General features: G+C 44.5%; 1 protein-coding gene across 2 annotated transcripts in view; it reads left to right on the forward strand.

The window, feature by feature from the left end:
* The window catches only part of ATP13A1 (ATPase 13A1), a 412,373-nt gene that overhangs the window by 223,062 nt on the left and 161,345 nt on the right, over nucleotides 1–27,966 (forward strand). For both annotated transcript variants that reach the window (XM_085654252.1, XM_085654251.1), the window contains exons 14-17: nucleotides 9,553–9,728; nucleotides 10,865–10,975; nucleotides 14,204–14,329; nucleotides 24,050–24,158. In XM_085654252.1, the coding sequence (XP_085510378.1) occupies nucleotides 9,553–9,728; nucleotides 10,865–10,975; nucleotides 14,204–14,329; nucleotides 24,050–24,158 (522 nt within the window). The remainder of the gene's footprint in view (nucleotides 1–9,552; nucleotides 9,729–10,864; nucleotides 10,976–14,203; nucleotides 14,330–24,049; nucleotides 24,159–27,966) is intronic.

The following is a 27,966-nucleotide window of genomic DNA, read 5'->3' on the forward strand; positions in this document are numbered from 1 at the left end:
GGAGGTGAGTGTTTGATTTGCTCAAGCACTCCGTCCATCATCCCCCTTTGGTATCGCTTTGTTCGCCCTAAGTTTGCAGGGTATGCCCAGACATGGGTCCCTAGCTCACTTTGCCACTGGATTCAAGATAGCCTGGCTGATGAGGGTTATGAACCCGAAACCGGTCCCAGGATGCTTGTATCTGGTCCAGGGAAGACATGGCTTGGCAGTTCGGGCTGGGCTGTTCCCATGAGGCACAGGGTCAGACTGATTTGCATATGGCCATGTCTGAACTGGGGTGAGCTAAAGAATGATGATAGATTAAACCCGGATCAGTTGACTTGGGGGTGAGTGTTTGATTTGCTCAAGCGCTCCGTCCATCATCCCCTTTGGTATCACTAGTGTGAACAGACACCACAACATCCATGTTCTAAATAGCCAAGCAAGGAGAAAAGCGGTCCAGGATCATTTCAGATCTTCAACTGCCGTGGAACTAGGCCTTATCTCACAGGATAGCCATTGCTGTGGAGCATCTGCCAGAACGATCAGGCGGATGCATCAAATGATGGATTGTCTTGAGTGGGAGCTAGAACAGAAACCGGTGTATTATATTTTCAGTCACTGGTGTCACCCCACAATTATTCGGTGTGCCACTCTGAAGAACAGGAAATGCCTTGCTTCGCAAGCAGGTTTTGGCATCCAGGGGCGATGGGCAATGCTCTTTCGATCAGTTGGTTCAAGATATTTGCCTGTGCCTTTCCTCCTTTTCTCCTGCTCTCCAGTTGGCAGTACGTCCAGCCATTCCTTTGAAAGAGCATCCCAGGATGTTGTCCAGACATCACGGAGAGTTTCTCCACCATGATCCCAATACGTTGAACTTGACAACATGGTACCTTACCACCCAGTATTTGGCTCTATCAGAAGAGTGTAAACAGATTCTGGAGCAGCGTCGTACTCCAGCACCCAATAAGTCTTACAGTGCTAAATGGAAACGTTTCTGTGTCTGGTGCAGGAATGATGGTCATCATCCACTTCAAACGAAGCGTTCTCAGATCCTATCATATTTAAGCTTATCCAAAAGTTGTGTCAAATATTCTTCAGTCAGGGTCCATTTGGCTGCAAGTTTGAGATTCAGAAGGACTGACAGCGTCCCATCTACTTTGTTCTCCCAAAGGATCATTAAACAGTTAAGGGTCTTTATAGAGCATTTCCACCTCTTCAACATCCTCCAGTTCCATAGGAACTTAATGCAGTCCTCAGTCAGATGATGTTACCTCCCTTTGAGCCTATACATATAGCGGATTTAAAATTTGTTTCATGGAAGAAAGCACTACCCTTTGCTCTGAGATCCGCTAGGAGAGTGGGAGAGATTCAGGGATTCTCTCAGAGAGCTCTGGTTAACTAATGATACAGTGATATTCTGAACCAATCCTAAATTGATCCCTAAGGTGCCTACTGACTTCTGTCTGAATGAGCCGGTCACTCTTCGATCCTTCTTTCCCAATCCATATTCTGTAGCAAAAAGATAACATTCTCTAGACTTGTGTAGATGTCTCAAATCCTATATAAAACAAAGGACATACGCAAATCCGACCAGCTATTTGTATCATTTGCATAACCACAAAAAGGTCAAGCCCTGTCCAAACAGAACATGTTTGCTCTCAGTCTATATTGTTTTCCATCATGCCAAAGCTAATCCTCTCCAGGGAAAAGAGAGGGTGCATTCCACCAGGAGCAAGGCTTCTGATGCAGCACTCTATGCTGGGGTGTCTTTGAGAGACACCTGTCATGCATCCAGCTGGAGGAGCAGGCATAGGTTTGTGAAGCATTACTGCCTAGATGTGGACACAGAAGCTGATGCAACAATGGGATAGGCAGTACTGAAATACCCTTTCACTAAAGGTGAGCTGGGGGGGGGGGTGCGGGGGGGCATTAACATATATGCCCCTGTGCTGTCTAGTTCAATTACTTTACTAAAGGGTACAAGTGAACAAGGAAGCCATCTTAAGTACATGTACTGGGCAGTGGTCATTATAAGTTCCCTAACTACATGAGGGTTTCACTGAAACCTATGGTGTTTGGTTTCAAACACCTTGTCTTAATAACTCTGTACTGTTGCCAGTACAAGATATGTTATGACCTGCTCCCAGAGGGAACCTTTAGAGGTGCTCTTTGAAAAACTATACCACTATCTAGTTTGCTGGTTGATTGGTCTCGTCCTGCCGGTCACCACAGAAATGTTTCTGACCCCCTGCTGGTGAGAGCCCACACTCCGTGAGGCCAGAAACAATGTCTGCTCCAGAGAAAGGTGTTCACTCCTCCTCCAGCAGGATGGCTAGTGATTTACAGCATATAAAGGCCAGGGGCTTAAAAGCCTCTGCCGCCTTTGATATGCGACTCTGGCTTTCCCCGGACCTGTGAGATGCCACCTCCTACCCGGAGGCCCATTAGGCTTCTGGACAGGAGGGAAAATAGCTATGCTAGTGGGCTTGTTGCACCACCAGGCTAGTCACACCTCTAAAGTGGGCTACCTGATGTGCTCCATGAAAGAAGGGATCCACCATTTTGCTTTTGGTGGTATTAGCAACTCTGGGTCAGGGTTATGCCCAGTCACTACAGGAAGTGGTCATATAGGGGGTCTAGTGACCCAAAGGGTAAGTAGCCCACTGGCTACTACTCTTCGCTCCCCTCAGCGCCTCTGAATTCAGTATTTATGTGGCCCCCCTGACAACAGGCACTCCAATGCACCTGACTGAATAAGTACACAGAGCCGAAGAATGCAAGAACTGTGGACTTGGTGCCAAACCCTGTCTGCACTTGTCTTGACAATTGCAGAGACCGACTTGTCCTGCAGCTGTGCATCCTCCAAAAGCCTCAGAGGGCTGCCAGCACTTTGCCAACCAGTCAGCATCTACCTTAAAGTGGAGGACCCACTTCCTTGCCGTCTGTAGGTTTCGGCCGCAACGTCCGGTTCACCGGTCTGCTGACCACAGGACGCAGCAGCTGCCCAGGAGGAGGTCACCATGATCCAGGAGGTCAGATTTGTTTCCCCACCAGGTTTGGAGACGCCAGGACCCCCAAGAGCCGCCCTGCACCACTTCTTGGGGTACAGGTTCCCTTGCAGCAGCCAAGGCTTGTTCAGTGTCCAGCCCGGACACCAAGACCAACCTACCGACTTGGGACGTCAGCACCGGAGAGGCCATCATCGAGAGTGGCCCTGCTGTCCTCTTTTGTGACCATCTCCAGGTCGACCTAAACAGTGTTCCTCCAAACGCAAGCGACCCACTGGACAAAACACCTCTGCACCCAATCTTCACAGCCCGAGCTGGAGCCTACCGACAGTCCACACTTGCTCCAGAGCCCCTCAAGAGCCAAGTACCCCTTTGGGTTCTGCCGGACTGGGCCCCACTTGCATCCTTTTTCTGTTTCAGGTTTTCTCTATAGACTTCCGCGGTAGCAAATCCAAACCACAATGCTAGCGGCAGCCCTCTAGGGTAGCACCGGTTTTAAAAATAACTCAATGTAACCGTTGGTGATATAATCTATTCACCATAAGTGTGCAATTTTGGTTGGCACCCGCCAGCACAATGCCGTTCCAGTAACTGGAGTATACATGTACAAAAGCAACACCAAATGCACCACTTAAACAATATAATTCAAATAAGTTCAAATCCTTGAGGTATTTTTCTTTTTCAAAAAAGTCTTCTTTATTATGCAGTGAGTATTTCAATTGTAAAAGATTTTTTAAAAACACAGCCAAAGCAGCCGACGCGTTTCGTCCACCTCTGGACTTCTTCAGGGCTGCAACAAATTTATACAAAAGCGCAATGTCAGTGTTCAACATAAAGACTAGGCACAAACACTTATGACATAACACAAGGGACATTGTGGACATTAATAGACGCATATTTGGTGCCAGAAATACAATACAAACTCAAATACAATAGTATCATGTCTAGTTTAACAATTTAAAAAACAACATGTGATATTGCAAGGAGAGGTCATTAGTTCCTAAATTCACAGTTGCTGGTTGTAACAATCTTTTTGTGACAAATTGAATAGTGACTAGGCCGATGAGTGTGTGAGCAAAATATATGAACACTCCTCTCAAAATGCCACATGAACTTGCCTTAGAAAACTCGTTTTGTCGTAAGGGAAAGTAAAAAAAGCCAGGTAATGAGTGGTAAAACACCAGATTCTAAAAAGTAACAAAGCGAAAATGAACTCGAGAGAGCAAAAATAGATAGGAAGTATCACCTAGAGTGGACGTAATTAGCGAGTCCAGGTCTAGGTCTAACTAGATTAGGGAGAAAAAGAACACACAGACACAATGACCAAGGGAAAAAAGGAAAGGATATACACACCAAGGAAACTTGTAGGGGAATAACTTCGTCTTAGGATTCCGACTTTCTTATTACAGCTCCCCCACTATTTAAGTTGGCAGTATTACTGGAGGTAAAGGTCAGTATTGCTAAAAGAAAAAGACGAAATATAGAGTCCACTGGTTTGTAAAAAAGATTAATTAAATCAGAAAAGAATAAAGTGTAGGATCATAGAAATAATTTACTCACTTATTTTAAAATGGAAAGCATATAAATCGTAGTAGAAATGTTGTCTATTGGTTGGCCCCAATAAGGCTTGCCAAAATGGTAGTGGTTATTGTCAGTGTACATCCAAATGTAAGGGCAGCTGTGACGCGTTCCAAGATACCTGCAGTGAGGGACACATGTCGAAAAAAAGTATCCAATCAGTAATCTAACGTCAAGAAGTCTACCGATGTTACTGAGTGAGAGGATTAATAGGGTGAGAGGGCATCATTTTTTAAGTAAATCGCATACCTCTCGCAAAACCACAGCAACAAGTCAGTTCAATTAAGAGCGCTATAGTGATCAAAAACAATGGGTTCTGCCACTTATAACTGTCCAAGTTTGAAAAAAAACAAGGTGACATCTAAGCAGAGAAAAAAAAAAACATCAATACGCTAGCAAAGTGGGCTTCCCTATGTAGTTTAATCATGCAAGGGAAAGTCAAAGCGACATCTAATGCAAAGACTGAGAGTATGCGTGAACTTACCCGATTCCGTATCTCGGAGAGATAGTAAACTGCACCGGTCCTGTCGAGTAACAGGACCAGTGATGGAAAAGTCCTGTTTAAGTAGTGTACCTAACAGGTGAAATTAATTACACCTGGTCTCCAGTCGCGGGAAATTTACACCGCGGAACGAAGGACCCATTCAAAATAAGAAAGTAAGTAGCCGCCATCTTGTAATGGTAAGAGAACCCTTTTAATAGTCTAGTGAATCAGGGAAATGGGGGGTAAACTGCCCTTACATTTGGATGTACACTGACAATAACCACTACCATTTTGGCAAGCCTTATTGGGGCCAACCAATAGACAACATTTCTACTACGATTTATATGCTTTCCATTTTAAAATAAGTGAGTAAATTATTTCTATGATCCTATACTTGATTCTTTTCTGATTTAATGAATCTTTTTTACAAACCAGTGGACTCTATATTTCGTCTTTTTCTTTTAGCAATACTGACCTTTACCTCCAGTAATACTGCCAACTTAAATAGTGGGGGAGCTGTAATAAGAAAGTCGGAATCCTAAGACGAAGTTATTCCCCTACAAGTTTCCTTGGTGTGTATATCCTTTCCTTTTTTCCCTTGGTCATTGTGTCTCTGTGTGTTCTTTTTCTCCCTAATCTAGTTAGACCTAGACCTGGACTCGCTAATTACGTCCACTCTAGGTGATACTTCCTATCTATTTTTGCTCTCTCGAGTTCATTTTCGCTTTGTTACTTTTTAGAATCTGGTGTTTTACCTCTCATTACCTGGCTTTTTTTACTTTCCCTTACGACAAAACGAGTTTTCTAAGGCAAGTTCATGTGGCATTTTGAGAGGAGTGTTCATATATTTTGCTCACACACTCATCGGCCTAGTCACTATTCAATTTGTCACAAAAAGATTGTTACAACCAGCAACTGTGAATTTAGGAACTAATGACCTCTCCTTGCAATATCACATGTTTTTTAAATTGTTAAACTAGACATGATACTATTGTATTTGAGTTTGTATTGTATTTCTGGCACCAAATATGCGTCTATTAATGTCCACAATGTCCCTTGTGTTATGTCATAAGTGTTTGTGCCTAGTCTTTATGTTGAACACTGACATTGCGCTTTTGTATAAATTTGTTGCAGCCCTGAAGAAGTCCAGAGGTGGACGAAACGCGTCGGCTGCTTTGGCTGTGTTTTTAAAAAATCTTTTACAATTGAAATACTCCCTGCATAATAAAGAAGACTTTTTTGAAAAAGAAAAATACCTCAAGGATTTGAACTTATTTGAATTGTATTGTTTAAGTGGTGCATTTGGTGTTGCTTTTGTACTTCCGCGGTAGCGTTCAAAGCTACCCTTGCGACCAGCACCTCTGCGCTCGGACACACCATTGCAGGAAAACCAAAACTGCTGGTGGTTCTAAGGACCTTGGCACCTACTTACCTTGATTCCAAAAGACCAACCCTGTAACTCAATTGCAAGTACCCCTATGCAGTGTATGTTTCATAGGTTAACATTAACGTGCTAGGTGCTCACGCCTCAAATCTGACAGCTGTATTTTGTGTTTCTGAAAATCGCTAACTCAAAGTACTTATCTAATCTCGTAGATTTTGGAGTCTAAATCAATCTGTTATTTTTCTATATTTGTGTCACATTTCCTTATTGAGTGTTTCACATTTATTGACTGTGTGTGCAACAAATGCCTAACACCCCCCCCCCCCCCCACCTCCCACCCCCCATGATGAGCCTAAGTCTGCTCAACCACACATAGTGCACCTTGGGTTTGTTAAAGCAAGCCCTGTACACTAATAAGGGATACTTGGTCTCTCTGCACATTGCGCTTCATTTTGATACACTATAAAAAGCCAACTTAATACAATAGCATATAGGGGGGAGTAGGCGTGCTTAAGCTTCCACCTCATTTGTTGAAGTTTGGGTTCTTTCAAATGAGGTGGATGTATTACTAAACATCCTATGTTTCAGGCCTATGGCCATTTTACATTATATACTGTTGAACAATTTACACTTTATACTGTTATTTTAATGTACTGGGGATTCCCAGCCTGACGATGGGTAATGATTTAACCATGTGAATATATAAAAGATACCAATGTTGGAGAACTGGACTTACAGATAAGTAACTCATATCTTGTTACAGCTACTTACCAAGGAGATCCTCTGTATTAGTACCAGGAGAGAAGATATTGAGAGAGGAGTGTGACTGGTGCTGCATCACCATTCATCCTCCAGACGGTATATACGTTTAGGAACTATGTGGAGTCACCTTGCACCCGGAACTTTGGAAAAAGGAAGATTGTATCTGCCTGCCCATGGGTCTGCAGTATGCCTGCTAAGAGGAAGTGACCTGAACCACTAATGACAGCTGAGGTTCACCTTGCCTAATGGGACCTATATGGAGGATAGCTCCATGGACTGATAATGTCTTGGAACCATGGAATCGCTCCAGTCTGCTGCCGAGTAAAGTGCAACCCCACCTGGATTGACGAACTGCTCATTCACCTTTATGAATCCTGCAGTGGAAGCAGACTCTCCCGTAACCGTGCAGTTCTTTTTCTCTGGCTGTCCCTGTGAGTCTTGAAAGAAATCCTGACTTGAACCTCCAAACTGTAGTCCATTGGTAACTGCTGAAGGTCTTCATATAGATTCCAGAACTGTTGGTATCACTCTTGCAGCCCAACCTTTTCTGTGCTTGAATTTCTGGTCAAGACTAGGGGTTGGCCAAATGTTCCTTTCCACCCACAGAATAGGCGGGATTGTGGCCACTCCGTGTTACTCTTTAACACAGAGTTCTGGCTAAATCCTGCCAATCGCTGCATGGTGAATTTATTTCCTGCGAGGCTCCAGAATTTACGAGCTGATGGGTGAGATTGACGCCCCCTAACGCAATTTTTTTTTTTTTTAATGCAGTGGCTCGCCGGTGGTCGCAGTCAGAGGGCTGTCATTTGAATAGATTTGCTTCCGCTCACTTCGATTTTCTACTCGAGCGGCAGCAAAATCAACTTGAATGGCCAGCTACTCATGTGCAATGCATGGTGCAGTTAGTGGTGATTTTCAACACTGCTCGCGCTACCGGCACTAGATTGCAGCACAAGCTGCATATTTACCACCGGTTGGCGGAGCGCTGAGTTTTTCTGTAACTCCGTGGGTTGAAACTCCGCCTACCCCTAGTCAGTACACCATTGTCCAGGCAATTAACTGAGTCCCTTCTTAGAACCTCTAGCCCATCGGTGTCTAACCCCATCCATCCCCCAGTCCTCCACCTTTGCATCTCGCCTTTGACTTTTGGGTTCTGAGCCCCATGCCCCCCTGACAACCTAAGGTTCATTGTTACCTAGCAAGGTCTAGTTCCCTCCATAACCCATTAGCTACAGCACTTTGGGCTCCAGCAACAGAGTTGGTTATTCACCTAAACAGGCACCGGTTGCCAAGCACCAAAACACCCCTAGAGTGAGTTTTATGAAAATACTGCAGGAAAGTTGGGTCCTCTGTTCAGGTGGTTGGTATTTGATCTATTTTTGGCCATATTTCTAGGACTGTCACCGATGCTTGTAAGGCATTCCTGAGCACATTTCTTTAGGTACAGAGATCTCCAGTCACAGCATACTGAATTTCCATAAACATTAGCTGAGGCCTTTGTTCTTCTCACTAAAAGAGTTTGCACTATTATAGACTTGTATGCCTGCAACGAAACCAAAGTCCAAAGACCGGTTCACTATAGGGTAACAGAGTAAAGATTAAACTAGAATCTGTTGCCCAGAGCAGAGAGGCTTAAAACATATTTGTTATTGGTTCTCTTGTCTAACAATTGCTTGGTCCTTCAGGATTTCTGTGTCTGTTTGATGTCCAAAATTCTGCCTCATCTATAAAAGAAGTAATTTTTTGTTCTAAAGTAAAGGACTGACCGAACATTCTAGTTCTGAAGCGTTATTTGGCGCATACCACTAATTTCTGTGAGAACCACTTTGAATTTAAGAATCACAGTAAAGAAAATAAGTAGGCTTCCTCTGCCTCTCCATAACATACATGTAGCCTTCTCTTTGTTACTTGGGAGGTGGCTTTGAGATGGACCTTTGCAAGCCTTCCTCCAAAAAAAAGCGCAGCTGTAGCATGCTGTCACTTGCGACACAGTGGCGCGCCAGTGTTTCATTCTCTATGAATTGTTCTTGATGACATATTGGGGGATTAGTATGAGGTAGGTGTGAGGAAGGTGGTGACAACTGCATATGCGGCTGCCAGATTTTGCTATGTGGTCATGAAGACTTCAGAGTCGCTAGGATTACCTTTTAGAACCTTAGTGTATGAACATAATGCTATTTCTGTTTCCTGAGTGGGATTTGTGCTTTCAGAGGTCAAGGCTGTAGCTAGAATCTAAAGGCTTGCAGCTTTTGAGCTCTCAAGTCTTGAAGTGGGTTTGGGGGGAGGTGGTGTTATTGGCACAGAGCCGCTGTATTGGATCCTTTTTAATATTTGAAATGCATGTTTTCTTGCAGATGAAAAGGTGTTCCCCAGAAGCATTAAAACTCAAGGACTCAAAATTCACCAGCGTTTCCATTTTGCGAGTGCACTGAAACGAATGTCTGTCCTGGCTTCCTATGAGAAGATGGGTTCCACTGATCTTTGCTGCATTGCAGCTGTGAAAGGAGCCCCAGAAACACTTCAGAAAATGGTGATTATGTGCTCTGAATGCATTTCTGACAACAAGGGAATTCTGACATTTGGGATGCAGAAATTGGCATGATGTTGTTCATGCGTCTGTTGAAATAAGGGCTTCATAAAATCATGTTCATGCTTCTGGTTTATATATAAAAAAGGCTTAACTGATACACAGGGACTTGCCTCTGTTCCATCTCCAGTTACCTATTGATCTCAATAACATCATCCGCAAACTACCACAAGGAAGGATCCAAAGAGGCCCTTTCACTTAAGTTTCCATTTACGTGAATTGCTAGCTACAAAGAGAGGGTGCTGTGCACTTTATCTGTTTTGTCTGATAAGTCTGACTTGTTGTGAAGCACCCCAAGTATCTTACAAAATTAAATTTGTTTGTCTGGACCCTAGTAATATTACCTGATAATCATCTGTAGCTATGCAGGGCAGGAGACCTATCAGAAATCTGCCTTGTAGATAACTCGTGTATAGCCAAGTTTTTCAGTGCTGCAGAATTTCGCAGAAAAGTCAAGGAAATAGTCAATGTTGCACTCTACAGATATTAATTAACATAACAATTGAAACTCTAGTTTCGGGATGTTGTATTGTTCATCCACTAATGTTATGTTAGGTTGTAAAGTGCCACCATTGCCCAGAGCCTTGGCCCTTTCAAACTAAGTAGGAACTTTGATTGTTGTATCAGTATCATGGTATGTTTTCCTTGGTGCAGTGTTTGTTCTTTCATTTCTTTTTGCTCCCTGGGCCTGAGTTTGTCTGTCCTTTCTACCCTTCCCCTTTCTCTCTGTCTCCATATTTGCATCCCTTGGTCCCCATGTATGCATCTTTCCTGTCTTAATGTCTATCTCCTGCCCCAGCACACAAAATCCTAGTTGCAGCACCTGTCTGTGCCAGTCACAATGTCCATATCTCTGTCTCAAGTAATGATATAACCTGTCCCACTGCCATACTTCCTGCTTATTGCCCACTTCAGCCACTGTGTGTTTAGGTCTAATTGTACATCTTTCACAGTCTTTTTTTCAATCCTTTTCCAACTTGATGTCACTCCATGAGGGTGCGAGGACAGAGGGATAGCACATTTAACATAAATAAATTGTGTTCTTCCTATGCTTGTTCACTTTGGTTGTTTTCACCCAGTTTTCTCAATGTCCAGACAACTACAACCTCGTTCACACCGAGATCTCGCGTGAGGGGGCCAGAGTTCTTGCACTTGGATACAAAGAGCTAGGACACCTCTCTCATCAGCAGGTAAACTTGCTAAGTTTGTATTTGTATATTTGAATATACTGTGAAGCGTCTTTCTTTTAACTCCTTTGTGTTAGTGTACTTCTTTTTAGCGTCCGGCTCTGCAGTAGGTTCTACTACACCGTCAATGTTTGTCACGCTGCTTACCTTAACCAATGGCGAGGATTAGAAATGCTTTCAGAGATGAAAGACCTGCCAAGATCTTGCCTACCTCAGCACCAAAGCAGCGTTTAAATTCCATTTGGCTCAAATCTTTGGATGCACGCACGCACGAGAAATACAAAATGGACAGGTTGTTGCATGCCTGTAAATCACTTGCATGCTCCTGTAGGAGGACAAGTGAGCTTAGATTGAATAGATGTGAAGGCAGTCCCTTGCTTTCACATCAGGAATGTTGTATCTGAGCAGACCATTGCTTTAGATTGAGTTTTGTTGAATACAGTGTGCCAATGTCATTTAAATCATTCTTCATTGATGAGACACCTTCCTTTGACCATTAAGATTCCGAGAGATGACATCCTCACAGCCATACCTAAAATTGGGAAGATGCACTGACGAGGCAGTCTGTTGAGCAAGGACCAAGCACACAGTGTACCAGCAAAGAGACAACCCCAGTAATGCTAACATAAAAATACAAATTATTAAAACATTAATAAATCTGACTCCTTCCCTGCCTTAAGTACACATTCTAATGGATATGTCTAACTGCAGATTCTTCACTTGAATATTTCCATACTCTAGACTGGATCTAGAACCTATTGACAAAGCTCTCCTTTGCTGGTAGATGGCACAGGCTCTGTCTCGGTACGGTCAGTGAAGCAGATGTGATCTGATAAGAGCCATATAGCACCACCTCTGCCATCCTGTTTTTTCATGCCCTTCGACACAGATCTGGGGATAGCCGTGATTTCTTTCCATCTCTTTGTGTTTCCAAAGAAACATTTCAACAATTCTGTATTGTATAGTAATATTCCAGCTCTAGGAAGTACATTTTAAAATTTTGCTACTCCTAATAAGGATGTATGTTAGTTTCCAAACCCCGCACAAGGTCTGCGTTGGGTGCCTGTCACACCACAGTGTGCGCAGGAGCAGGTTCATGCATTCTAAAGCCTTTAACGCAGTACTCTGTATGGCTTGTGGGATGAGCATCTGGCTCGACGGCCGAAGGGGTCCATGTCGGCCCTGAGGTTGCGTTCCTCTGTCCTCCAAATCCTCGAAGGAAAAAAAGAGAAAGTACAAGAAAAGGACAATTCTGTTGCCATATCCTGTTCCTTTTCTGAGCCCGCTTGCAAACATTCACCCCACCTTCTCGCCACCAATTCATTCGGTGTCTTGGGCTACGCTTGTCCCATTCCCGTTTTTGGAGCAAGCGTCATATGTCAATACACCTGGGTTCCTGGTACCAGCTGGCACAGTTCCTCCATGCCATGATATTGTTTAAGAACACTGAGCATCTTAGGAACCCATGGAACTGTTTGGGCTCCAGTTGGAGTACTTCAGGTGGCTTTGCCTTTGGGCTAACTTACAATGCACTTCCGGCACAGATGGGCACTGCTTTGATGCTGAACCCCTTGCCAGTGGTGCCTCACTGGTGCCGATATCTGCACTGCTAACAACAACTCTGGTGCTGCCACCGTGCTATTTTCACCAGGGGAATAGGTGTTGAAGGTACAGAACATCCTAATGTGCTCTAGAAGGGAGGCCCAAAGGCTCAGGGAGGCCAGATACAGGGGAGAATCCCAGTCTGGGACCAAGCAAAGACAGAGGAATTTGCAAACTATTCAGAATCTGATTCAGATCCCTTCAAAATGCAAGAGATGCTGCCTCATGACACAACTACAGCAGTGAGGCAGCCCATGGTTTGCCTCGTATTTCCTCTGACACTGCTGGTTACCTTGCATTAGAAAATGCAAGTGGGTCGCCCTGCAAGGCAGGCTCTTCCAGACGGCACCTTTTCATGCTATGCTCATGAAGGCTGTGTTAGCACTGCCCTTGCTGACAGTGGATGCCAACTCCAGTATCCTCACCCAAATACTACATCCCTCTTTGGTGGCAGCAGAACCAATGCTTGCATTTAATGAGGCTCTGGTGAACCCCATTAAGGCAGTTTGGAACAAGCTCAGTTCTTCCCGGCCAGGAACCATTGATTGCACGTGATAGACTGGCCCTTCAAGTTCCTGCCTTTCTTTCTGCTCATCCTTCTGCTGAAAGTTTGGTGGTGCATGCCCTGTTTTGCACAAGAAATGCTGGTGCTTTCCTTATGGCTCCAGACAAGAAATTGGATGTATTGGGAGTTGTGTTCTCGGCAGGCAATTTGACCTTGAGATCCATAAATGGCAAATGCCTGCTTACCAGTTATGTCCACGCCTTGTGGGGGGATATGGTGAGCTTGGTTGTCCCAAACTTGCCAGACCATCTGAAGGACCACTTTACAGGGGTGGTGAAGGAGGGCCAAGGTGCCCTCGGCAAGGTCATCAGGGTAGGCATGCATATAGTAGATTCTATAGCTAGGCCATGGGCTTTCCGATTATGTGCAGGCAACACTTGTGGATAAGACCTTTGATGGGACATGCATGTTCAGAGATAAAGCCAACTTTGCATTTGAGAGATTTGAGATATGGAGAGCTACAACCCAATCTTTGGGATTTCAATCCGTAGCATGTGAGTACACAGTTTCATAAGCTTTAGTGGTTCTTCAAGGATGGTGCTGTTCACCAGCGCCAGTCTTTCCCAACCGCTCAACAGCCAAACCAACTTTGCAGCACGTTAGGAGCAGTGGCAGAGGAAAAGCCAGACGGACCCAGAAACCCTTATCCTTTCACCACCTGGAAAGCCACTTTAGCCTCCCCTTACAAGAGCACATGTAGTCAGTTAAAGGGAGGGTGTCATCCAAATTGGAGAATGCTGTTGTCATAAGGACAAGATACGTTGAAAAATCAGGGCTCTGTTTGCCATGAAAAAATAAACTTGTTTTGTTATTTCCTTTGGTTGGTGGTGAAGAGGAGAAACAATGTTTTTAGCACAATTCAAACATCTTAAGGAATGTGGTGTAATATTGTAAATACATAGCAGTCAATTAGAAAAGAGAATGCAGTTTCCATTTTATTACCTTTTTATGATCCAGTTAATGGAATTGCAAGTTTTTATGCTTGAGAAAGTTGATGCATCTATTCGGGTTTCTTCTTGTCACTTTAGTTTGAAACCCTAGTAAGAGTTCTTCTTTCCCTCTAGGTTCGAGAGGTAAAGCGAGAAACTCTGGAACGTGATTTGCGATTTGCTGGATTCATTGTAGTGTCCTGCCCACTGAAAGCAGATTCAAAAGCTGTTATAAAAGAAATTCAGAATGCCTCTCACCACGTAAGCACTAATCAAAAAGGACATAGTCCCATTTTTTGTTGTGATGCGTATTCATTGCTTATGTTCACCTGAAAAGAATTGGATCTCAATTGTTTTTGCTTCTTATGCTTCATAGTGTATAGCTGTCCATGGATGCTTTTTGCTAAGGTTTTGTTATTGAACCTGCATTATTCCTCACATTTCTGGTGGAGAAATTATTTAAATGTTGTTCTTAGTGTAAATGCCATATATAGGTCATACACCAGCAGCCTGAAGTGGTTGGTAAGTGAAGTAACATGCAGCCTTGTATAAAAATAGTCTGATACAGAGTGTCCCCCAGAACCAAATGTATACTGCTTTTGAGGTTGTTCCCTGTTAAGCGTACAGTTTGGGTTATGATTAGTAGCTGGTGGCCATTAAGCTTAAGCTGAACTCTTGTATGCTACAAATGTTTAATCATGCTAATTTTTGATAGCACATTTTGTGCTGCCTTCAGTATTAAGTTTATTATAAATATCCGAGATCTGCTTGTGTACATATTTTGGATGAAGCCCATCAAACAAACACAAGTAAAATACTTAGTAAATGGGATAAAGTAACAATTCATAATGTAAACGAGGCGCAGAAAAGGAGTGTATTTAATGTTATAGTTCATCACCTCAATAAGAGTTAGCCAGAAATGTGTAGTTGGCTACAAATGTGTTCATTCCTTCACACCATATTTTTTCCAGGCTTTTACAATGAAGTGTAGGCCTCACCTTGACATTTTATCATTTTGTTTATAATGTAGATCTTGACTACACTGTGTTCTACCTCGCTTGACTTCCATATGTTCATCAACATGTGCCCCATATATATATATAGAAGTTTGTGTTTTGTATCCTGTAACGTATCTGTGATCCTCCTAACTACCTTTGGGGGGGGGAGAGGGATTTTTTGTTTTTGTAGTGCCTCTCTGGGTTGCGTCCGAGCAATTCAGCAGTGCATTCTTTACCATTCCCAGTTTGAAGTTTAAATGGATGTGAGGCGAGGATTCACAGTACAGTTCATTAAACAGGTTTTCAGTTTAAAATGTAATTTCCATAAAAACTATAATACTTTGTTTGGTGGACTGTACTTTGATTTGAATTCTATTTGTAAAATTGATTTTTGTTGATTTTCTGTGCTCCTATTTTGCTAATTTCTAGCTTGAGCCAGCTTTGACTGGCCCGTACATCCTTAAGTGCTAAGTGGTGGTGGGCCATACAAACCTAAAACCTGGGAAGTAGAAAACAAAATAATTGACGTATTGGTGGCAGTGGGTCATATAAATGAAACAAAACCATGCAATTAAAAAAAATCTAATGCGTTTCGGTCTTGAAACGCGCCGTCTGATTTAGAATTGGAAAGCAATTTGTGCAACATGCTAATCAATTGCCATTTGTAGAGCCCAGCACTGTCACCCCTGGGGATAGTTGGGTGCTGGGACGCGATGTCTCAGTTGAAAAGCCAGGTTTTTAGGAAACCGCAGGAAGAAGGAAGAAACGAGCAGAAAAGGCAAAACCGAGCACAAGAGAGCAAAACATATGTCAGAAAAACCAGCACAAAAGGCCAAACAAAGGGCAGAAAAACAAGCACAAAAGGCAAACTGAGCAGAAGAGGGCGAAATAGAGAGCAGAAAAAAAATAGAAAAGGCAAAATGGAGCAAGAAACTAGCAGATGAGGCACAAACCGAGGGCAGCAGGTAGGCAGACAGCAGAGGGTGCGGGCTGCCGGCAAGCTGGACAGGAGAACTATTGCAGGGGGAGCTCGCACGAGTACCTACATATTCAGGATGGATGCTGGATTTTCTCCAGCATTTGATCCACCATAGATTTGAAAGCTTGGAACATTTCCTGTTGTCAGACTGGAATCCTTGATAATGTGTTTTGTGCAGTTACACTTAATAACAACAAGACTGATTACAACCAGTCTACTTCTTTGTGTACTGATTGTGACCCAAACTTCAGCCAGTCAGCTGCCTGGATCCACATACTTTTCCCTGACCGCAACTGACAACTGACAAGTTTTGTACTGTACATTAAGCGCAAGAGAACCATCTGGAGCTCTGTCACCATTTGTCTTTACTTTAACAGTTGTTTTCACCACAAGATCATTTTAAACAGCTTCAGATCAGCTTTCTAGCAGTAAGGCAGTGTTCTGCGTCTGAAGTTCTTCCTTTTTTGAGATAGCAGAGGCTATAGAGAAGACAACTATGTTCAAGGCTTGTAAAGCCTGAGGTAAGAAAAGGTTTTATGTGGATGATAGATGACCCTTTACAGCATCTATACTCCCTGCATCCTAGTCATGGTCTGAAGAAATGCGATACCTGCAGAAATTTCGCTTTGAATATGCTGAAGGACAGGAAGAGAAGACTGGCTCTACCGATCCTAGAGGAAAAGGCAAAGGCATCTGCCTCTCGTAAGCAGGCATAAGCTTAAAATCCTGCTTCTGAGAAGTCATAGTCCAAGACTTCCACTCTGTCTCTAAGACCATCTGACCCTACTGTGAAGCCTCAGTTCTCTGGTCAGTCATCGACTTTGTCAAACAGTCAGCAAGAAAGTGACCTTCCAAAGTAGCACTTGCTGCCTCCTATTGTACATTCTTGTTCGCAAACCCCTTCAGCGCTGGGGGTCAAACTAGCGCCATCCCCCAAAGGAGCCCACGGCAATGCTGATGGCATTGACAATACATCATATTCAGACGTTAATCACAAAATACCGGATTCATTATTAGGATATAGTTGACTGATCGGGAGGATAAGATAAAGACAATAGCAGAAGTCATTTTGCTGGCCATATTGAACACATGCTTGGCAAGTTCTGGGAGTGTCAATATGTTGCTGTGGACAAAGCAAGTTCAGAACCCATACCTAGGGGCAGGCCTCTAGGCAGCATTGTTAAATGAGAAGGTTTCACAATGTTTAATGCTTCCTATGTCCTCTGTGTGGAAATCTGGTTTTGTGCTTGACTTCATCTATGACCATGTCTGGTAGGAGGGCCTGCCAATGTTGAAGAATTCCGGCATTGCGAAAATATAGAAGGCAGCGGAATTTGATGCTGTCTATATCTTTAACCAGGTAAAGGCTGTGCAGCCTATGTCACAGAATTTCTGCAACCTCATGTACAGCCCCTCCCCTCCCCCAACCAGAGGGTTGCAAATAGAACTCTATGGAAAAAATGGTCAAGTGAGTTATCAGAGTGTGTCTCAGCGGTGGTTGCTAGGTATTAAAGTTAGCTATTGAGTTGCATAACCTCCACTCTGAGCTTCTCAATGTAAGAGGCTAAAATTCAAGCAAGAGCAATTGTAAGAGAATCTGAACAGTCCTTGGCTACTTTTAGATGTAGCAATAGATTCTTAAGTGTGTGGCTTTCTTGAAATTGGTAGAGCCACTGTAATGAAGCATTACGAATAGCTCAAAGTTACAACTTTTTGGACCTTCATAATATCAAAATTATGGATATCCTTTTTAATATCCAGAATATATTTGGCAAAAGATAGATAAAACTCTGCAAGATACCAGGTCTGCAAAATCTTTATGGTCTCTTTAGAACAGCCCTCCTTATAAATAAATCCGGTGTCAAAGCTAAATATCTTTTTAACAGGGGTCGGATTTTTGTCCAGCAAACAAGGTCAAACGTGTAGAGAAAGCCATACTTCAGAGATTGGAGACAAAGTCATGTTTGACATAAACAGTCTCTCCATCTCCCTCTTGACTCTTCCGTTTGCAAGTGGCTGGGGGCCATGCTAGATCTAAGGTACTTAAACAAAAAACAGACTCTGGAATGGTCATATTCCAGGAGATACTTGCCTTTTATCTTGGCAAGAGGATTTTGTTTGACCTCTCCTACTTCAATACTCCGATGCATCCAAGGGACAGGAAATTCCTTAGTTTCATGGTGGCAGGTCAGCATTTGCATTTGATGGCCCTACCGTTCAGGATAAAATGTGCTGCTAGAGTTCTCACTAATTGTTTGACAACAGTGGCATCTTGCTTGTGAATAAAGAGTTGTGTGGTCTGATCTTGTCTACCTAGCAGAAGAGAGGAAACAAACTAATGCAACTAGCATCTCATCTACTGTCAAAATAAAAAGCTGTCAAAACTCTGAAGGCATTGTTGGTAAGCATATTTTCTTGTATTGTACTTTTATCCAATGTCTCGGAATAAGCAGCATATTTTCTTGTATTGTACTTCTGTCCAATGTCTCAGAATAAGCACAGTTCAAGAATAGCTCAGCGTGCATTCAAAGCAAGTAAGCAGGGTCTCCGCAACATAGTGGTGATTACCCACAGGAGCCTATTCAGGGGGCAGGACTGGTCTTCTAACAACTGGCAAGACTGCATAAAAACGTACGTTTCATCTCCTAATGGGTAGAGTGTATGGTCATCCACCATTAATGGTCTATGAACAAAAGTGGAGTCATCTTTGCATCAGTCTGCTCAAACTCGGAGTAGTCAGTCTGGCCCTGAAGGTTTTCCTTCCAAGAGTAAGATATTCCCATGCTGTAATTCAAGCACACAACGCCACCACTGAGTATTACATTTTCCCACAAGGATGGAACAGGTTGTTTCCTTTATCCCAGGAACCTCAAAATCTGTGGATGTGGGCTCTGGATGACAACATGGATCAAACAGCTGCCAGACTTGCCGAAAGAATAGGCAGAGAGTCTCAGTAGGAGGAACTTAGATGACAATGAATCGGTGTTAGACAAGTGACAACTAGAACTGATGTTTCAGAGGTGAGAAAAGCCCTGTGGGACATGTCCACGGCTGACTAAAACTCCAAATGTCCAATGGTTGTGAATAGGTGTGATTGACTAGGTTCTCGTAAGGTTTTTGCAGTGACCTGGGTAGGAAAGTGCAGTGTGATTCTGTTGGCTCCTGCTTGGCCACGACAACATTGGTGCATGGAGTTGAAGAGCATGTCAATCAAGAATCTGATATGATTCAAGTTGGATGCTCAAATACTGTCCAGGAGCAAGGTACAAATACTTCACAGCCATTAAACCCTTTATTTTGACTCCCTGACTCATTAGGACTTTGGCCACCTTAACATTAACAATGATTGCATGCAAATTTAAAAAGCTGAGAGGGCGCCATCCACAATTACGACCTATGCTTTAAAATGTGCAAAAGAGGAGAAACTAAATCTGCTGGTAATGTTGCTTCTCCAGTTTTTGCTGCATCTTCTGAAACTAGCTAAGGCTGGTCTTCGATATGCCTGAGTGAAAGTTCACTTGGTGACGATCTCTAGATACCGCGAGACACCTGATGAATCTTTTAAATTAAAGGTTTGTTCAGATCTTTCCCTCCACAGGCAAGTCCCTCCCTAGCATGGAAGTGCAACACAGAATTAGCTATTCTAGTTGAGTCAATTCACAGGTTTAGGATATAAAACATCTGTCTTGGAAACTGCTTTGTTTAAGCCACAACATCAACGAGAAGGCTAGGTGAGTGTCAGACTGCGTCTTCTAAGAAACCTTACTTAGGGTTCTGTAAAGACAACATATTTTTGGCTCCATGTTGTATTTTCAACAGCATTTTATTGGCATAGACCTCTTTACCAGTGTTTTTTTCCAAAACTGGTCTCCAAGGTGGAAAGGGCACATTATTCACAAGACATTAAAATATACCTTAAATTTGGTATACATTAGACAAGAGAAATTTGTCAGTCAGACTGACTTTACTTCTCTTATGACCCTTTGAATAGAAATAAACCAACACTGGCTAGATAGATTGTTCCATGTATACCCATTGCCCATAGGTCAATCAAAAGGGCACTTGCTGTAACTCATTTAAAAAGAAGCATGACAACAGCAGTGGGTCTTTTTTGCTGGAATCTTGCTTAAGGAAATCTGTAAAGCAGCGATATGGAGAACGACACACTCTCCTTAAAGTATTACTGCTTTAATATTCAATCCAGGAAAAAGTAACCGCATTGACAAATGGTGCTCTAGAACCTATTTTCATACGGTGAGCATCATTACACCCTTCCGCTTTCTTTGGTATTACTGTGCTATTCTAATTCAAGCATGTGAAGCTATGAAATATTTAATGCTGGGGAAGAAAATGGGTTACTTAACTTTACCTTTGGTTCCCCCACCATGTTCATGAGGCTTTTCCATATAGTTATCTGCACCATCCTGTTCTATAAAATGTGGCAATTGAAAGTATACGTCAGAGAAAGCTATATGGGTCCTGGCAGCCATTAGGCTAAAGTGCAGTTCGCCCAATGAGCTGGACTGTTTGTGTATAGTCTGACAGTGATTCTTAACCTGCGGTTCGGACCTTTGAGGGTCCGTGACGCCTACTCAGGGGGTCTGCTACTGTTTAGAAAATTAAATAACAGCAGATTAAGGAAGTATATATTCATAAAAAAGCAAAATTTAAAAATGTAATAACGCTCTGTGTGAAGGAATTTGAAATTGGAGACTTACAATTATGTTGGTATTGTCTTGATTTGGTATCTGCCTAACCACTGAGAGGCAAGATCCTGGTTTTCCCCAGGTGGCCATTAGTACATCTGAAAGAGCCTCACTGAAGGTGGGGCGGAAACATTTTTGGATTGTCTGTCATGGGTACAGTACATCAGTCCGCACATTAGCTTTCTCCTCTGTCGTTGGCAAAGTGAGGGCCAAGACTTCAGCTGCTCTCCTAATTACTGTAGGGAAGGAGGCAGATTCCTCAATTGCTGCAACAGGAAAAGCCAATGTCTGGAGATGTGTCCAGAACTGACATCTTGTAAGTCTAGGAAAAGATGATCTTCATTTGGCTGGCTTGCATCATCTGGTTTATCTTCACTATAAGAAGGGAATATTTTAGGGTCCAAATGAGGATACTAGCGTACTGTGTGCAAATTCAAAAGGGAGTGAGGGAGGGTTTGAAAGGGATTAATTTTGGAGTCCGATAAACCTGCTCTGTTTCCAGCATCAGTGACTGTGTCAAGACTCTGGCTGGCAGTGTCACTCCCGTTGAGGTTACGTCCGACATTTCTCCCAGACTGAAGTCAGAGGAGTCGAGCTCAAAGACGGAGGCAAAGTGGCAAAGTCAGGGTACGGATCCATCTGCAGTTACCATGACTGGAGGCCATCCCTGATAATTAAGGCCTAAAAGCACTCCAGAGGGTTCCGTTATGAAACAAAAATTGCAGCCATGTCCTGTTTCTGCTCACTGAGCTGCTTGTGGCATCACCGATGTACTGGAGAAGTCGCGGTGCATCGAGAGCAAAATCTGAATTGTTTCCAAGATCGGAGAACAACTCGGCGGACTGGATGTACCCTGGCTGTCATGTGACTCAGTGGTTGGAGTGGCAGCACGAGGAAGCACCATGTTTTTTTGACACTCTGATTACCCAACCTCAAGTTCGACGGTGATCCATTGCAAGATGTGCCCTGAGAGCATGTCTGCGCCTTCAATCATCGTATCCGGGCCTTCTTAAACTTCCGTCGGGGTTCACCGACAGCATGTTTGGTGTCGCAGTTGTGGATGGCCTTTTGGTTCCTCTACACGCATTGGTCGCACAACGCTGAATCGTATTTGAAGTAGAGACTGTTATCGTGGGTGTCTGTCATCTGGAAATGACAGTCCTTGCATGGATGTAACCCTTTAGTTTTAAGTGGGGTCATGTCCTATGCACAGTGGTAAAGTTTTGCTGAAGAAATTCCGTCAAGCTGGCAGAATTTGAGAGCGCTCTGGATCCACCTTGGAAGGTGCGAAAAGAAAGGAATGGCCGTTAGTGCGTGGAGGTGGCACAGATCTAGTGGCCCGACATGATGTCTGTGGCAGGACTTATCAGACACGGAGCTGCATGACACCGCTGATCGAGCAAGGGAATTGCTATTTCAAATTCTTTGGATCCAGTCTGCGGTTAGAGAGATATATTGAAATGCTTGTTTTAGAACAGAAACAACTGATAGAACACTCAAAGAAAATGCCTTTACAAAGGACTAACACAAAATAACGTATTGACTGCCCTCCAAATCAGATGTTAATTAGTACCAGAACTATTGTCAATGTTCTTTTGTGTTAGAACACTCAAAGAAAATGCCTTTACAAAGGACAAACACAAAAGAACATTGACAATAGTTCTGATACTAATTAACATCTGATTTTGAGGGCAGTCAATATGTTCTTTTTGTGTTAGAACACTCAAAGAAAATGCCTTTACAAAGGACTATCAGTTGTTTCTGTTCTAAACCAAGCATTTCTGCTTTCGATGCACCACGACTTCCCCAGGTCATAGGTGATACCACAGCAGCTCCGGGAGCTAAAACAGGTCATGACTGCAATCTTTGGTACACAAGTGCATCTCTCTGGAGCGCCTTCAGGCCTTCAAGATCAAAGATGACCTCCAGTTGTGGTAACCACCGATGGATCCCTCCCCTGACTTTGCCACGCAATCTCAACCTGAGGCTGGCTCCCTCCTTTAGCACGATGACCCCAGCCGGGTAGCAACATCAGACGCCACCTCGACAGGAGTGACGCCGCCAGCTCGAGTTTTACTCTATCGCTGGAAACGGAGCCAATAGGTTATCGAACTTCAAAATGAATCCCCTGCCCCGTATTGAGTTGCCTTACAGCACGCAACTATCGTCATTTCGACCCTAAAACATTCCCTTTTTATAGTGAAGATAATCCAGATGATGCAAGACAGCCATATGAAGATAATGTTTGTTAGACTTACAAGATGCCAGTGTTCCAGACACATCTCCAGACATTGGCTTTTCCTGTCACAATTGAGGAATCTGCCTCCTTCACCACAGTAATCAGGAGGGCAGCTGAAGTCTTGGACTCACTTTGCCAACAGCTGAGGTCAAAGCTAATGTGCTAACAGACGTACTATAACCATGACCGACAATCCAAAAATTCCCCTCTCCCAACGGCACCCAGTGTCAACAGTTGTGACGCAGACATCTCAGCTGAGTTGGGGAGGTTATGCGGGAGAGGTGAAGATCAGAAGACTCTGGTCTCCAGTGGAAACTCACTTCCTCATCCATTTGCTGGAGTTGTGAGCGATTCACTTGGCACTTAAGTTCCTCCAGACTGCTATGTACTATGTGGGCGTCTCTTCACACGTCCAAAAGCACTACTAGTGATTCGCTCACTGGTATATTCTAATTTCTATGAGGTTTGCTTACGACTGCATGGACAGAGATCCGAAAGAAACTCACATTTGTATGTGGAGGTGGCGCAGATATAGTGGCCCTGACGTCACAACTGGGGCGGGACAGATCCGACGCAGAGCCTCACAATGACACACAAGGGATTCACTAGAAAAGTCATATCAGCTCTAGAGTGGGCAAGGGAAGTGAGGTTGAGATTCAGCCTGGCAGTGTGGTTGTGACTGGGGCCTGGGGTTAAGGGGGTGGTGGGTTTGGCAGGGGCGAATCTGCAGTTAGTCTGTACGAGAAAAGGTGTTACTTAAAGGTAAGTAATTGGTTCTTTTAGAGATAGTCACACAAGGTAATGTATTCGGTCATCAATTTTCCACGTTTTAAAATGAGATGTCCTTCCTTAGTGGCATGGCGCTCTTACTCCATACAGCTTAAAGGCCAATGAAGGCGTTCTTGTTTCTGGTGTGGACACATTTTGCTTGCTTTCCACCTAAAGGCTGCAGAAAAAAATATTTTTTGTAGGGAATAAAAAAAAAAAAAAAACACTAATTACATTGTAGAATGAAAGTACATTTTCTAGTTGCAACTCTTAATTTTTTGTATCTCTTAGGTGGTAATGATTACGGGGGATAATCCTCTCACTGCCTGCCATGTGGCCCAACAACTCCACTTTATCCAGAAAGAGCGTACACTAGTTTTGCAGGCTCCACAACCTCAAGGTAAGGTATAATTTATGAAGTGTACTTGCTCTTGTAAGCAATGTCCACCATTCTATCTTATTTATTTTCACAAATGTTATTTGTGTAAATTTTTTGTTTGGTCAAAGATGTTCCACGACCAGGCATAACACTTGGTGCCATTTCAGGGTCTTGTCAATTGGGTGATATTTTGATCACTGATGGGGAAAACATTTGGTCGAGGCATATGATCTGCAGATTACACACTTGTGCATAGATCACCATCTGGGGTTGGGCCCAGATGTTTGCAGTTTGTTTTTCCTCTTGGAAAGTCTTTGGAAGTCACGAGGTCGGTGACTCCTCCTTTGGATCGTATTGCGCATGGGTTTCGGCTCCATCCTCAGATTGTTTTTTTTCCGCCATCTGGCTCGGATGTGATCTTCGCGCTCCGGTTCCGAACAGGTTTCCAGTTCAATCTACGCGCAATCCTCACCCCAATTTGCGGTATTGTTTCGATCGTGATCCCCACACTCGGCACAGCTCTCATCGATCAAGAACCTTCGATTCCAGTCGTCGACGCTGGCCTTCGGGCCTACCCAAGCTCCGGTCCTGGCTCATGGAAAGGACTCCCTTCAAGAAGTGCCCTTGACGTGGGTCCAAATTCCCCCACACCGATCTCCCCGAAGTATGCAATCTATGCCTCTCCCCTGAACACGAAGCTCGAGACTGTCCAGCGTGCAAATTCTTCCGGTCCAAAAAAACTATTCGAGACCGCAGGGCAAGAAGAACCATGGCACACTCGTCAACGGCGATTCCAGATGACATCTTCGGAGAGGGCGTCGACGCCCCAGAAGAACACCACATCAACTAGGGCCTCGTCAGTGCCTCCGAAGCAGACGATTCAGATGTGGAGGACCTCACTCCGGCACAGAGGGTTGTGAGTACCAATTTGCCCCCCCGCCGGCACCGAAAAAGGCTTCGGTCACGCCTTCGCCTCCGGGCCTAGGTAAGACCAAAGATACTGCTTCCCACACCGCACCTTCGGGACCGGTAAAGAAGCCGATTAAGCCTTCAGGTGGCTCGGGCTCGAGCCAGCCCACCGTCGGTGCCGACAAATATTCCTCCGCACCGACACCGAAAAAGAAAATGGCCTCCTCTTCGGCACCGAGCCCCATACGAAACACTCGGTGCCGAAACCCAGTTCCAGCTACTCGGTACAGACTCCATCTTCGGAACCGACGAAAGCACACAAGGCCACCGGCACCGAGATCTCGAAGTCGAAACCTATCTCGACACCGACCAAACAAAAAGACCTTTCCAAGCCACATACTTCTAAACAGGACACTAAAGTAAAAAAAACAACTGCCCCGATGCCTTCGGCGCCGACTGATAAGACACCCTCGGAGGAACTCTTTACACCGGATCCCTTGCAAAAGACATTGACCAAGGATCCCAAAACCGGACATTTGATGCTCAGCATCAATAAGAGACAGCTGGAAAAACCTGCCCCAGCTCCACCTCCAAAAAGGAAGGACTCTGCTACCTCACCTTTCAGTAGCTTCCACTCCTCGTCCACCCCCTCCAGTCTCCCCCCTCCCTTCCACCTTCTCCCTCTGCACCCCCCCCCCCCCCGCCCCCCCCCTCCTCATCATTCCCCAACACCCCCTCTGGATGATGATGATGATCATGATGACTTGGGGGACGCACCCCATGACTCACCCATAGGGGACCCCACTCCCACAGGCTCCCCAGACCCATGGGACAACTATAACATCCCCGACATCCCTAACGTCCCACAAGATGATCTCTATCCTTCAAGACCATCCCCACCAGAAGACTCATTGGGGTTCAACCATTTACTCCAGAGGGCTGCACACTATCACGGGGTAGCTCTCCATACCGACCCCCGTGGAGGAGGATTTCCTCCTCTATACTTTCGATACCACGCATAGGGCTACCTCCATACTGCCCATGCTCAAAGGGGTTATAAAACATGCGCCAGAGGTCTTTCAAGACCCATTAAGAGCCAGGGTCATTAACCCGCGCATCGAGAAGAAATATAAAGCTGCCCCTACAGATCCCTCCTACATCAGAGGGCCAGCCCCACTAGATTCCCTGGTAGTGTCCACAGCACGAAAGAGGGCCAACTCCCAGGCGTCGGGCGAAGCACCACCACCTGACAAGGAGTCAAAACTCTTGGACGCATCCGGCAAACGCACTGCATCACAAGCCGTGTCTCCAATACACAAGCGTTACTGGCTAGATATGACCGGGCCCATTATGACGAACTAGAAGCCATAATTCAACACCTCCCTGATAAATACAAAAATAGGGCAAACGAGTTAATTCAAGAGGGCAAAACCATCACGAATACCCCCATCCGTTGTGCCCTAGATGCAGCAGACACCACCTCCTGAGCCATCAATACTAGCGTCGTCCTAAGTCGCCATGCCTGGCTCAGGATCTCAGGATTTAAACCAGAAGTGCAAACTTCCATCCTGAACCATCCCTTTGACCAGGAACATCTGTTCGGCCCAAAAGTGGATGAGGCCCTAGAAAAAATGAATAAAGACACGACACAGCGAAATCTATGGGAGCCTTACAATCACACCCTCCCAGGCGTTCCTTTCGCCATTCCTCCTTTCGGAGCACATCCAGAGGCTACTCCTCTGATACCGCTTCCACGTCATATAAAGCACCTACCCAATACACCTTCACAAGGGGTTACCAAAGAGGCGGCTACAGGGGCAACAATAATAAAGGCAGAGGCAAGACAAACACCGCCGGCTCTGCCTCCACACCTACCCAATGACTTCCCTCCACTCCCCCCAGACCATCCCACTCGGGGGCAGACTACAAATTTTCCTTCATGTCTGGGCTACCATCACCACAGACAAATGGGTGACACAAATAATTTGATCAGGCTACTGCCTAGAACTAATGTCTACCCCCCCAAACATTCCACCCAGACAACGCCCAATGTCACAGGAACATCTAGCATTACTAAAGCAGGAGGTAATCGCCCTCCTACAAAAAGGGGCGATAGAACACGTGCCTACCAACCAACGCAATCTGGGGTTTTACTCCCTATATTTTCTCATACCAAAAAGGGACGAGACTCTACATCCTAGACCTCCGGCCACTAAACACATACATACACTCAGACCATTTTCACATGGTAACACTTCAGCCGGTACTTCCCCTGCTCTCCCAAAACGACTTCCTGACAACTTTAGACCTAAAAGACGCTTATTTCCACATTCCTGTACACCACGCTCACAGGAAGTTCCTCAGATTTGTAGTGGACAACCAACACTACTAATTCAAAGTACTCCCATTCGGAGTCGCAACAGCACCACGAGTATTCACCAAGTGCCTAGCAGTCGTGGCAGCACACCTCAGGAGACAACACATCCATGTTTTCCCATACCTAGATGACTGGCTAATAAAAGCCAGTTCATACAACCAGTCTGTACAACACACGCATGCCACTATCCAGCTACTTCACCAACTGGGCTTCACGGTAAACCACGCAAAGTCCCATCTGCAACCGTCCCACGTAAAACAATACCTCGGTGCCACCATAGACACCTCAAAAGCTCTAGCCTACCCCAGTCCGGCCAGGATCACAAGCATTCAGGCTCTACGCGCAAAATTTACAGCACAACACTCTTCCAGCTCAAGTGTTTATGCAACTAATCGGGATGATGGCCTCTTGCATATTCAATAGTACCTCGCGCAAGACTCCAGATGCGTCCTCTCCAAGAGTGCTTAGCGCGCCAATGGAACCAGGCCCTAAATCAATTAACAGAGCTGGTGTTGGTAGACGGTCGTACCCATCGCTCTCTGC

The sequence above is a fragment of the Triturus cristatus genome, chromosome 4_1 (assembly GCF_964204655.1).
Source record: "Triturus cristatus chromosome 4_1, aTriCri1.1, whole genome shotgun sequence".
Taxonomy (NCBI): domain Eukaryota; kingdom Metazoa; phylum Chordata; class Amphibia; order Caudata; family Salamandridae; genus Triturus; species Triturus cristatus.